The following is a 13,963-nucleotide window of genomic DNA, read 5'->3' on the forward strand; positions in this document are numbered from 1 at the left end:
TTTAAACCTTTTAATTTTTTTTTTCTTGGTTCGCTCTTGATTCAAACGCCACCATGGCATTAACGATCATGATTGTCCTAAGCTTTTTATACTTCATATATGCCGCTTCGAACACCTCTTGTAGACTTTTAGGTAACTTTATTATACACCTTTTTTTTTAGGTTTTATCTATCAGAATATTTTCAAATTATTTTTTGTTTTTAAGTTTAACTTTAAACAGATTGTTTCTACCGTAATTCATGTATTTATAACAAATTGTTTTTTAAAAAACATCTCCTTTTATTATTAACAACAACATAATAATAATTATATATACTTACCAACATACAAGAGCAATGCTATTAAATTGACATATTAATTTTGTGACTTGTTGATTTGCTATATGATATGGGTTTGATTTTAAATTAAATTAGATAAAAGTTGACCCGGTTAAATTTAATTGATTTTGTTAAAATCTGACTTGATTTTTTTAATTTTTCTAAACGATATCATTTTGATTTTTTTAATTTTAAAATAATATTTTTTTATTTACTTAATCTATGAACTGAATTATACACTAGGTAGGGTTTAATAACTTTTTATATAAATATAATAGGTACTTTTCAACATTTGCAAGAGAGAGAAGAAAATATAAGAGATCAATATGGTCAAAATCAAGCCGTGTAGAAGGATGTTGATCAATTTAATTCCCACAGAATTCAACAAACAATGCAAATTGTTCTGTTATTCTACCACAAGCTCTCTTTTCTATTCAGTAGAAGACTTGGGGCACACCCTGCCCCCTCCAACCATTCCACACTTCGAATTATTTGGCATTTTAATTCTGACTAACAGCTGATTTACACCAAGTAGTGTTGATAACAATTTCTCATCTATAATAAACCTGCTAAAATCATTAATTTTCTACCGCCATTATAGCCGCTTTGCAATTAATTAAAATTGCTTACTAGCTCTTATGGACCATGTCAAAAACCGCTACATTTTTCTCGTCAGTCGTGATACTTTCCTTTACATGAAGAACAACACATTGTAATCGTGCCTTCCTTGGCAAGCTGAGTGTATAATGGTGACGATCGTCCCATTTTCTGTGACCTTAACTGCTGCAGTTCTTTCTTCAATCTTCTATTCTCATTGCTTAAACTTTCACAGCATTTTTTCAAGAACTCACAGTCTACCTCTGTTTGCTTCAGCTTGGTCCTGCATGTTATTATTTTGTTGTCATTATTGGGAGTAGTTTTAAGTTTAACTATAGAAAAGAAACTGAAAACCCAAAAGAAACCGACAGACAAAAAAAACAAAGATATCGTGGAATTTAATGTACAAACTGAGTTATACCTTGCTCTCCTGTTCTGAAACCAAACTTCAACTTGTCTTGGCTTCAAATTCAATTGCTCGGCAAGTGAATGCTTTTGAGCCTGCATGCACGTTGTGAATATTTCATCAAGCCACTGGATATATAAATAAATTAAATAACAAGAGGTAATTAAACAAAAAGACAAATAATAAACAAAGCAAATATTACAGGCATCCTAAATTGAAGTTTTTGATAGCAGGATCAAGGATTTATAAGAAGTTCATGCATGAAGAAATTTGTAATTTTAAAAATTAAAGTTTCCAAACTATAATATATTTATTAATCATAAGTACTTACAATAATTAATGATATATTAAAAAAAAGAAACATATATTATTTTAATTTTCTGATATCTTATCAAGATCAAGAGATGGAAAATTTGTGTTGCTTTTAACAGGATAGCCAGAAGTAACTGCCCAAGGAAGAGGGGGAAAAAAAAAAGACAAGAAGAGCTGCTTAAAAGGGTACCGGATTAAGAGTGGTATGCCTTCTGAAGCTCTCCTCGAGCAAGCTGGATTGCTCTTTTGTAAGCCTGAGTTTCTTTCTACCAGAACCATCGATGTTACTATCAATGGAATTATCACGTCTCTTAATTCCATATTCTTCATCTTCTTCAGACTTGAAACATATCCCATCTGCCTTGTCATGATGATCCATATCCATGGCATCGTTTTTCGGGCACAGTGTGAATGAGAGGTCTAAACGTACCACCGGCTTCTCCTTCTTTTTCTGTGGCCATGGCTCATGGTTATCACCACCTAGTCCAAGCCCGAGTCTTGTGTCACAGTATCCTTCTGCTTCCATGTCCGGTGAGAGAGATGAGAGGACAGAAGAGAAAGAGATGATGAATATAATTGGCAAATGGAAAGAAGGGGTTAGGAGGTGACTTTATACAAGATTGAATTAGATGTTATTTAGGAATATATAAATGATTTTAAATATATTTTGTGTGATTAATTAGTGCACTAATGACAACTAAAATAGAGTAATAGAGTATCAATATAAATATATGTGATGAAAAGGGATTAATGGCGTGCGTTAGAGCTATGACCCCTTTTAGGGAAACCAAAACTCCCTCAAAGCCATATCATGTTTGACTTTGCGATTTCCACGGGATTTTAATTAATAATTAATTACTTCTGGACTTTGATTGATTTTAGTCTATTGCCCACTAGACCTTAAATTTCCAAACACTTTCCCTATTTAAGAAAACAAAAGAATTCTTTGTTTTGAATTTGGAGTCAATTTGTCTATGTATATGCAAACAACTAATCATATGTTCATATGATGATGCCCAGCAGTACTGTTCTTTAGAATCAAGTTAATAATTACATCTAGATCTTTGTAGTACAAATGCAAATTGTAAAATCCGATCTTGATTTGATTTTGATATATACGAGTAAAAACCCGTATTATTAGTTATATTCTATACTTTTTTTAATAAAATAATAATTAAAAAACATGAGATATATTTTCATCCTCTCGATGTTATTTATTCGAGGAATAAGGCTATAAAAACATTAATATAAGTACAAAAATCTTATAACACAGATAAATATTCAATATGATAGTACGTTCTCATCACATATACATATAAGGGAAGTAAATCAGTTATTATATGATACCAGTCATTGATTTGCGTAAACTTTTCCTTACAAACACACTCTTTATAGAATATTATTTTTATAAATATATCAACAAAAATAAATAAATTTTAAAAAAGCTTCTGGTAAGATCAAACATCAGCGCACTTGCTTTAAATATATTGAAGATGCTTTTGCAGTAAAGAGTACATATATAGGGCTATTGGAGACGTAACAAGTTAAGTTATATTTCCTTTTCAATAAATTCCAATAAAAAAATTCCTAGACAACCTGTTTGGATCTACCACTGGTCACCATGCAGTAAATGTGTGCCATTAAATCATTTTTCTTTACTATATACTTTTCTTGGGTATAATTTCACTTCATATCTTACCTACTACGAATCTCACCAATATATATATATATATATATATATATATATATATATATATATATATTTTGATATTGGTATCTAGATTAAATTATATGTACCTTAACTAATTTTATGAACTTTAAAATTAACAACCATGTAAGTTTCCAATGACTTTAAGATTTATATAACTTGAACTAAGAATACGTAGAAAACAAATCTAATACCTGACTCACCTACTTATATTTATTTTTCCGAGTTGGGTGAGCTATGTCTAGCTGTTGGGATAGGGCATAATTTTCTTGAGAGACATAGTATTTGGTTAGGGCACTGTTACGAGAAAGAAAAAAGAGAGGATATATATGGAGAAAATTATTATAAACAGGGCATGTTTTCATTTTTTTTTTCACAAAAATATATTTAACCAAGAATATTTTAAAGTCTTGGTGGAAGTCCACATTATTGTGGGTATTTATGATCCAAAATACATTTGTATAATAATTTTATGTTTTTTGGTTTTCCTTTAGATTACACTAGGTCAAGCTGCAAGAGCCTTTTATAATTATTATAAACAGGGCATGTTTTCATTTTTTTTTCACAAAACTATATTTAACCAAGAATATTTTAAAGTCTTGGTGGAAGTCCACATTATTGTGGGTATTTATGATCCAAAATACATTTGTATAATAATTTTATGTTTTTTGGTTTTCCTTTAGATTACACTAGGTCAAGCTGCAAGAGCCTTTTTATAATTATTTACAGCACCAAAGTTTGAGAAACCTGGATTCCATGCATACAAAAACAGCCGAACAGGTGCTAGCAATTTGAGAGCACAAAACGACACTGGAGTGTATCCTAGATTTCTACACACGATATTGTCTTAAGAGTTGAGCCTTGAAAGGATTTTTGTTAAACGAGGCCTCATTCCCCGTCTCAAGGGGAGTTGAACATTGACCTCTTGGTTTTATTAAGAAAAAAAGGTCATTATCACTAAGTTAATACAGTCACGAGGGTAAATTCTGTGGGTGAATTGCATTTTTATTTATTTATTTATTAATCTCTCAATTAATAAAGATGGTTACAAATTTTAAGAATATATATATAGTTCGATTGATAGTCAAGGGTGATATAAATTTCTGCAAAACACTCTTGCAAAATAAATGAATAAATAAATAATTTCCATCTACACAGTCAATGCAAAAATTGAACTGTTGAAGTGACCAGTAATTATGCCATTAAACGTAATTTACCCAATATTATGATAGGGTTGAAAGAATCCACTAGAAACGCCATAATTAATTATTTCGAAATGAATGGATCTTACTAAACTGCCCACTTGTAATATTGATTTTTTACTCTAAATTCCTCATATTTATTAAACTAGCTTAACTCTCTGGGTTCGTTCACCTTGAAAATCTTGAATCAAACTGGATTTTTTTTTATTAAATTAAGATATTGATAAAGCTAAATCTCAAACAAATATAAATCTGATAATAAAAAAAATATTGTTGTTTTAGTGCCCGATTGAAAATACGATGTAAAACAAAAAATTTTGATTTTTTTTATTAAAAATATTATTTTATATTTTCATATCGTTTTGATATGCTGATATCAAAAATTATTTTTAAAAATAAAAAATATTATTTTAATATATTTTTAAATAAAAAATATCTTAAATCATAATCGCTACACCATAATCCTACTTAGTAGTACACTAATTAATAACACACCAAATTATTTTTTTAATTCTTGTCTCGTATTTTCCACCTATTTAGTCTTCTACTCTGCTATGAATATTTATGATTACGTTGTAGACATAGATCCAGCCCACTAAAACTCTATAAAAAAAATTCAAAGCATTAACTCACCAAAGATTTTATTTGATTATAAAAGAGAGGTTTACATTCAATATCTTCTCGGAGAAGAAAAATATTGAAGACATTTTGTGTTACAACTGATTGATTGGTGTATTATTCATAATTTAATTTGAAATGGGAAAAGGTAGGGAGGTAATGAAGGAGATTGATTTGCTATATTCTTTTAACTTCTAAGTCCGAATCTTAATTTAAACACTAAGAATTAATTATTCTTTATAATTCACAAGGATATCCATGTGCATTTTTTAAAACTATTTAGACAAGTAATTTAATTTTAATTAATATGCAAACTAGTTCTAAGAAATATTCAATAATAAAATTTTAAGTTAAAATTCTTGTATGGTACTAACCCTATTTAATATAATTTTATGTTGTTTGTACTTGCTATCTCTCTTTTGTTGTTTCTGTTGGTATCAAAGTTCAATAATTCGTGATAATTAGTTGTGTGTTGTTTAATAATCATGGTGGGAAGAGATCACCAAATAAAACATGCTCGTGTAGGAGAGAATGATGAGATTATCTCTTGAAAAAAAAATGCTCAGTAACTAGTGATAAAAGACATGTAAAGATAAATTACAAAATTAACCTAGACACTATCAATGATAAAGCTACAGAAGCAAGTTGAAGAATTATCCTATCAATTGATAAAGATGAAGAAGAAAAAAAATTAAAGGATCGAGTGGAGAGTTATCACAAATCTATGGTTATTTTTGAAAACTTGTTTCAAAGGGGAAAGCAGAGGAAACAACTTCTTAATTGGAATAAGTATCCGAAAGATTATGATGATCTGATTTATGATGAGGTAGATGTAAATTGATATTCTTTATTAATTTATTATATTTATTTTAATGATAATTATATTGATAATTATAGCAATGACAATGACAATAATGCCATGACGATGTAATCAATAGTAGTATACTCATTGATAAATTAGAGGTTAAGTGCAAAGAGAATATAAAATGTGTTTAATAATAATAAAAAATTAATTTAAGTTATGTTCATCTGATTGATTACAAGTTTACTGATAAAGCAAAAATAAATTTATTCAAGGGTTATATGTATACAACATATATTGACAAAAATAGTTAGAGGTATGCAATTCATTACTTTAAAATCTCATGAAAGATAAATTATTTGTCAATTAATGTTTTCTATGTAAAATTTAACATAAAAAAACTAAAGTTAATATCTAAAATTATTATAACTTGAAGCTGAAGTGAAGAAAGAAAAGAGGCTTGAGAGTTTTGATTGGACATCCACAAAATTAAGATAAGAGTAATTTAAATTTAAGGACAAGTACTATAACTTGCAGAGAGATTAATGCAAGATTTTTTAAAAAAATGTTATTTTTTCTTAGTTATTTTTAACTTTTTTATATTTAGTTTATGAAATCAAATATATTATGCTTAATAATTCTATATTACTTTTTCTTGCTGTTTTTCTTCTGGTGTTGTGTACATCTATGAGAGGCCATGCTGCTTCAGCAATTCACGTAAGTTTTGGAACATGAGATGATATAAATCTACTGATAGAATGATTGAAATTGAGAATCACAAAATAGATATAATTAAAATTGCCAACGTTTTATTAAATGTTCTCCCAGCCAGTTCTTCATTATGCCGAACCTTACATGCGACGTGAAATATTCTATCAGTAGATTGGTTCTAAGAACAATCATAGCTGCATTGACACAAAAAATTATAACCTAATCTATCACAAAACCCTTCACTTAGAGAACCTTGCTGAGCACATTTTGCAGCACAGCACGCATCATTGCACTGCGCTGAACAAGGACCCAGACCAACGTTGCACCTTTTCTCCGTCCCACATTCATAGAAGCAAACACAACTATCACCCTGACAAGCTCCCTTGCCACCGTTAGGATATTTCGAAGCACATATATCACTGCAAGACGGAGCGCAAGCCCCTATTTGCCTGGTGCATACAGCAGCCTCTGCCGAGAGCTCCATGGTTGCAACTGCATATAATGATCATCATGCATACGAAACCAAAAGGAAAGAGATATATATATAAACCATGAATTTGTGTTTTCAGATTCTCCGTTATCGAATGAGCAAATACATAACCCTACCTTAGCACCATGTTTAAACAGAAATGGAGGAAAATCGAAGGAATGAAATATTACCTAGTGCAAAAATAAACAGAACATAGTGGAAAAACTTGGCCATGTCTCCCAGTCGGTGAGAGTGCAACAAATTTTCTCTTTAAGTCTTCGCAACTTCTGTGGAGGTGAAGAACGATTGACATCTCTATTTGTACAGAAAGAGATAGTTAAATAAGGTAATGTATTAGGTATGAAATATTAAAGGTATATATTTACATATTAGGTACTTGGAGATTTTGATTATTTATGTATTGGATATGCCTTACTTTTCTTTTCGATTGTGGAAATCATTGGTGGTACTCCTATATATATTATATATAGTAAGCAAATATCTTTTGTTAAATTGAGTATGATTTTATGTTTATTTTTTGCATGTCTTCATCTTCAAAATATACCTTTAAAGTGACTATCAAATATTTTATAAAAGGAAAAGATAAAAAAAAATTATTAGGTCTTTATTGTTTTTTAAGGTAGATAATTAAGGTAAATAAAGAGAATTAATTTTGATAATTACCATAATTAATTATTCATAAATTTTGATTCCAAAATTACTTTTTTCTTTTTTTTTCCCTCTGCATTTTAGAGTTTTTATCCATGTAGAGAGATTTTAAGTACAATATTTCTTTTTTGTTCATTGACTCCTAAGTAAATGCATATTTTAAAAGTATAGTTGTAGCAATCATAAAAGGTTGATTCCATCTATTTATTTGTATCAAATAATAAAAAATAAAACTTTAATGACAAATATTTATGAATTATTGAAAACAACATACTATTGATTCAGATTTTAAAATCTTCAACAACTAAATATTTTACACTTAGATCGTGTTTGGAAACGCGATTAAAACCGCGTTTTCCAAATTATTTTTTTATGTTTAAAATTAAATTTTTTATATTTTTAAATTTTTATGATGTGTTGATATCAAAATTAATTTTAAAAAATAAAAAATATATTATTTTAATATATTTTTAAATAAAAAATATTATAAAAAAACAACCATTATAACACTCATAAATATCCTTTTACACCAATTTTCTTTAAATATTTTCTTATGTAATAGTATACATACTAGGGTAATTTGATCCTTTCACTAATTTAACTTTATCAAATAAAAATCACATGCTTTATAACCTAAACTTTTGTGATATCTAGTCTAGTACAAGAATATATGTCTCTCTTTATAGGTGGACATAAAGTAACTACCACTGGTTACTGATTGTGTGATTATAAGTGTTTAAAATAGTGAATTGAAACACTATCTTTTTAAATTATGTTGTAATTTTAGAAAATAAAGGGATCGATAAAGACTATAACATTAAGAAAATATTTTAATAAATAAATTTTATCTATATTAAATAATTTATAATTTTTAAAGCTTACATATTACTTGTGTGCATCTATTTATATTTTTTATTAGAGTAATTCTTAAACTCAAAATAAATAATAGAAAAAAAGTTACTTATATATATAATTACAACAAAACATTTTCAACGAAATCCACTGCAATGTAGCGAGAGCATTCCATTCATATATTGCTTTCTGGCTTTCTTATACTTCTCGAGTAGTAGTTTATAGCTATCAATCACATCCTCAAATAACACTTCATCACAGAACTTAGATTTAACTTGCATGAATGCAGCTTCTGTCATGTCCTTGTGTTGAGCACATGAAGGAAATAAATTTTGAAATTCACCGAGAGGTACATTCCAATCATGTTCTTGAATTGTTTCTGTCTCCTGATATAGAAGCCTGAGCCATCTCATTCGATGAAAGGGATCTTCATTTTTTACAATAGCTACTTCCACACTACTGAATACTTCCAAGAACATTGAGGCCTTGTTAATTTGATCAATTATGTGGTTGAAAGTGGTTTTCTGGTTCAAATATAACCAATCATCAATCTCCAAAGGCAAAACGAGAGCACCAACTAAGGAAGCTTTCCGCAAGGTAGAATCAGAGGCCCCAATTAATTCAATCATTAGATGCAACAGAGTCACAGACATGAGGTCCAGAGTTCCAGACAATGGCTCATCTGAAGCTCCATGCAACTGTGTTTGGGTCTTGTACCAGCGATGGAGTGCAACATGTGCACAGCCCTCCCACCTGCAATTAAGAAACATTCAGCATGGCACACATGAGAAACGGTCTCATAGATAGCCACAAATATTAATTTCATCACAAATTCCAATTTAAATAAGATATCCATAACCATATCTTTCAATTCCCAACCATGCCAATCTTGGAAACTCGGATCACAAAATTTACACAATTAGAACTTTTAGAATACAGAAACTATGCAAGGGTTTGAAATTCCAGGATTCAATTCATCTAAACTGCTCTGAAGTAACACCAAGTAGAATATCTGTCCTGGATTAACGATAAACATTTCATTTGGGAACAGTGTCAGGCATGAATACTACTGCATAAAAAACTACAAGATTCAGCTATCCAAAGATAAAAGGAGAGAAAAGAAAAACAATCAATTTGCAAATAACTACCTTGATAAGGACTGGCCCTTTAAATTTCAGCTATCCAAAGATTCCATATCACTGCATATACAGTTGTACACTTCCATAGACTCCTTATCCTTAAAAAACTAAAACTACCCTCTCCCAAAATCCACAAGGTTCATCAATAATTCCTAATAGAGCCAAATTTCTTGAGTGTGTTGGTCGTTCAGAGGCCAGCTCACAAGTTACAAAGAATCAAACCCATACATTGAATGGACCTACAGAGTAATTTAATATTCAGTTTGAAGAACCAGATTATTAGCTAGCTTCAACAGATAAATGGCCCTTGGCTGATTTTGTCAGTAAAAGGTAACTGCTGGGGGACATGTAGGTAAGGATATACTTAGATATTATCAACCAATAAAATCAGTAATTCATTGACTGGCCATAAGCGTGCCTGTCCTCCAGGGGAGAGGTGTGAGGATTAATTTCATCCTGCTGTGAGCAATTACATGCTAAATAAATCCCACTCCATTAATTTGATAAATTAACTGAATTAGAGACTAGAAATGAAATAAAATTTGCTAAGCAGACCTTTTTTTCAATATGGATGACCAAACAAATCTGTTGCATTGAAAAAACAAGGATGAACTTTTACTTACTCAAATGGAGGTTCCACCTCAACTCCAAAAGTGACATGTAAGGAAAATCTGGCTAAATCACTAGAACCATCGTCATGTGTACATGCCTCATGAGGAAAGCCTCTTGGAATATACAAGATGTCACCTTCCCTCAACAGGAACTTTCTACATTCAGCTAAAGAATTCTGTTCCCCAAGACAATGTTCTCTATCAAAAGGATCATACAAGCGAGGTAGCTGCAAATTTGGTCGTGGATAGATTGTCCATTGCTTAGTCCCAAAGAGTTGGCATACAAACACGCAGTGGTCATCACAGTGACGAGCCAAGCCCTGAGAATTAGGTGGTGTCAAGTATATATTGGCACCTACTGATGGTTGACCAAACAAAGATGCTAAAGCATCTGCAACAGCTGCAATACTTGCAAAGCGGAACTCAACACCACGGAGCGCGATTGTATAGCCCTCTTTAAATGCTTCTTCACATTTCATAATATCCACGTTATTGAAAGCAAGTTTCTTAAAGCAGCATGGATCAACTTTCTTTTGAAAGAAATGCACCTCTTTTTTTGAAGGCTGCTCTGTTCTTAGTACCCGTATGTCCTGGTCATATATTATAGGACAGCCCAATTCACTTCTCACCTCCTCTAAGAAACTTATGATGTTCAGTTCATCTGAAGCAATAGGTACACATGAAATAAAACTTTGAAGAATGGATGCAACAAAGGTAGGACATGGTTCTTTACAGTTTAGAGACCGTGCAAATGAGCTTAAAATGTCATTTTCCTCAGTTAAGGACCCTGAAAGCCTTCTTACAAGAGAAGGAGATGATTCCCAGTGATGTAACATGAAATTTTCAAAACCTAGATCACTCCAACCGAAGATCATTCTGTCAACTAACACAGACGGCAAAGGAATCACAAATTCGCTGACATTAATAGATAACCTAAAAATACTTTCTGCCAGGCTGTTAACTGTAACGTCGCTCAAATTTAAATCCCTATCTCGACGTGATGACCAAGCATTGCCAAGTAACATCTGATCATGCACCTTTTCCCACAATGTTTTCAAAGAAACCAAGAATTTTTCGGATAGCTTCCATGGGATCTTTTCCAATTGCTCAACGTTGCAAGTATTAATTAAAGTAATAGCAGCGTGAAGAATTGACACTGCATGTCCATCTTCTTTAAAAGCTATCCTGGCACAGGCAACACTTCTCTCATCTTCATTACATAAAGAAACCAATATTGAAGATGCAGGAACCTGAAGGAATCCAAAACTAATGGATGTTAAGTCATTATACCAGAGGAAATATTCACATTTTGAACACTAAATATTTACAGAAACAATAAAGTCTTTAGTTTAAAAAAAGAAAGACCTTTTAAGTAAATTAACAGATACAAATTTTTCTTTCCATCATAAATGAAAATCGGGAAACTTTAAATCAATCAAGCAAACCAAATTACATATGTAACCAAACCCTTGTAAAGGAAATGAGGAACATGGTTCAAAATACTCACATAAACCATTCTAAGGCTGAGAATTCCAATAAACTTCGTCTTCCAATCAAAGTAGAAGACAAATCCAAAAGGGCATTACAAGCAGCCACTGAAACTTTCCTTTTTCCACTCCCTAACATCAAGATCAATCCTTTCACTATCCCCTCATCCAAAGCAACCAGTTCATTCATTTCCAATGACACCAGTGAAGCCAACCCAACAATCTCCGCACTTCGACACGCAATTCCAGCACACCTGAAACAATTATTTCCAAAAATTAGCAACACCCACCAACTGTTCGATTAAATGCACCAAAGAAAAAGGAGAGACAAAACAATTACTTGGAGCTCATGAGGATGGGAAACAAAGAGAGAACAGAAACGGGAAATGTTTGGTTGTTTGAAAGGATAGATTGGTGTAATTTGGTTAAGCATTTCTTGACTAAGATTTTGGAACTATTGTTGGGTGTGTTTTTTTGAGAATCGGAGAGCTGGGTTGCTGCGGCTAGTAAGAGAGGGAAGATGGTTGCAGTGTTGTTAAGGGAGAGAAGGGACGTTGTTTTTCTTTTGCGGGTTCTCTTCTTGCTGTTTTCTTGCTGCTCCTCCATTTCCATTTTTCAGTTGCTACAGATTAGCAATTTTTCTTAGCTCACTCTTTCTTGCTTTTATGGGAATTAAGTTTGGGTAAATTATTTGTTTTCTGGTGGAAAGAATTTGGAGGTGCTAAAAAGGAGAAGAGAGAAGGCATTAATCGAATTTATTTCATCCCTATAATATTTGGGGTTTCTTAGTATAGTCCTCTTTTATTTTCTGAATTGAATAAGTTCCTCTCTTCAAGATATTTTCCTATCATGGTCCCTATGTCATGATTCCATCAATTTTTGCGTCAAATGTGAACACGTGTCAAAATATAGATTTTTGAGCTTAAAATTTTTGAAAAAAAATAATTGAAAAGAGAGTTAAAAAAATAGAGAAAATTAAAAATTAAAAAAAATGAAGAAAAAGTCCATGATGATTCTATGCTCATTATCCCATTGCAGATGCGTTCCTTGCTCGTGGAGTTACATACTAGGAAAAAAAATAAAAATCTCTGTTGTTTTTGAGAAGAGAATTGTGTCTAAGAAATTTGAAAAAATATACGTTTTATTGAAAATAGAAAAGAAAAATAATTTAATTTTTCTATGTTTTTATTTTTAAAAAAATTAAAATAATCCATCACTTTTTTTCTAAGGGCTATTGCATTTTTTTTCATTTTCTAATCTAATCATTTTTTTTTCATTTTTCTTAGTTTTTTTTCTAATATTTCTATATGTTTTTAAGAATTTATTTTTAAAATTTTCGTTTATGTGTAAAAAAAAATCTTAACAAAAAATTCTATATCTTTGACACGTGTCCACATCAAACACAAAAATTGATAGAATCATGATGGAATAACACTTTTAAAAAAATTGGAGTGAAAGCATCTATTCAATTGAAAAATTAGTATAGGGATTATATCAAGAAAAATGTCAATAGAAGGATATATATATATATATATATATATATATATATATATATATAAAGGAGGGCTTTTGACATTTTGAAACCAGAAGGAAAAAAAATCTGGTAAGAAAAAAAGATAAAACTTTAATATTAGTGTGTGTTTGATATTATAATGTAAAATGTTTTTTTTAATATATTTTTTAAAAAATATATTAAAATAATTTTTTTTAGATTTTTTTATTTTTAAATTCAGTATATCAAAATCATAAAAAAACATTAAAAAATATTAATTTAATTTTTTTTATATTAAACACGTTTTTAAAATGCAACCAAATTTAAACAGCAACTGACAAAATGCTTTGAGGTAAACCACTTTCTTTTGAGGAAGATGTAGTTTTCCTGAGCAACCAATCTCCTGAATTTTATATATTTTTAGCTTTGACAGCAACTAATAATCTAAATTCACATCCACCTCCATAGATCTTCTTATGCTTCGACCAAGTAAACAGGATAGGGCATTGAAACCATGGCTGAGGAGCTTGGTAATACACTTGTTAAACCTAACCTAGCCGCACTTGGTTCA

The 13,963-nt window shown here is 30.5% G+C and overlaps 2 protein-coding genes across 3 annotated transcripts; both read right to left on the bottom strand.

Moving 5' to 3' along the window:
* Positions 1 to 956: 956 nt before the first annotated feature.
* LOC133673947 (homeobox-leucine zipper protein HAT14-like) lies at positions 957 to 2,186 on the bottom strand. The gene is made up of 3 exons (XM_062094888.1): positions 1,823 to 2,186; positions 1,336 to 1,415; positions 957 to 1,197 (listed from the first exon to the last, which is right to left on the bottom strand). Exons 1-3 carry the CDS (start codon positions 2,156 to 2,158, stop codon positions 990 to 992), a joined length of 624 nt encoding a protein of 207 aa, XP_061950872.1. The 5' UTR covers positions 2,159 to 2,186; the 3' UTR covers positions 957 to 989.
* A 6,566-nt stretch (positions 2,187 to 8,752) lies between these two features.
* LOC133674096 (uncharacterized) lies at positions 8,753 to 12,592 on the bottom strand. Of its 2 annotated transcripts, XM_062095080.1 has the most exons (4): positions 12,241 to 12,592; positions 11,921 to 12,154; positions 10,426 to 11,679; positions 8,753 to 9,416 (listed from the first exon to the last, which is right to left on the bottom strand). In XM_062095080.1, the coding sequence occupies exons 1-4, from the start codon at positions 12,510 to 12,512 to the stop codon at positions 8,801 to 8,803; spliced, it is 2,376 nt and encodes a 791-aa protein (XP_061951064.1). In that variant the 5' UTR covers positions 12,513 to 12,592; the 3' UTR covers positions 8,753 to 8,800. The 2 variants fall into 2 exon arrangements, with proteins under 2 accessions (XP_061951064.1, XP_061951065.1); XM_062095081.1 differs by lacking the exon at positions 12,241 to 12,592 and having other exon boundaries at positions 10,426 to 11,663; positions 11,921 to 12,057.
* Between the last annotated feature and the right edge of the window lie 1,371 nt (positions 12,593 to 13,963).

This window comes from Populus nigra, chromosome 15 (assembly GCF_951802175.1).
Source record: "Populus nigra chromosome 15, ddPopNigr1.1, whole genome shotgun sequence".
In the NCBI taxonomy this organism is placed as follows: domain Eukaryota; kingdom Viridiplantae; phylum Streptophyta; class Magnoliopsida; order Malpighiales; family Salicaceae; genus Populus; species Populus nigra.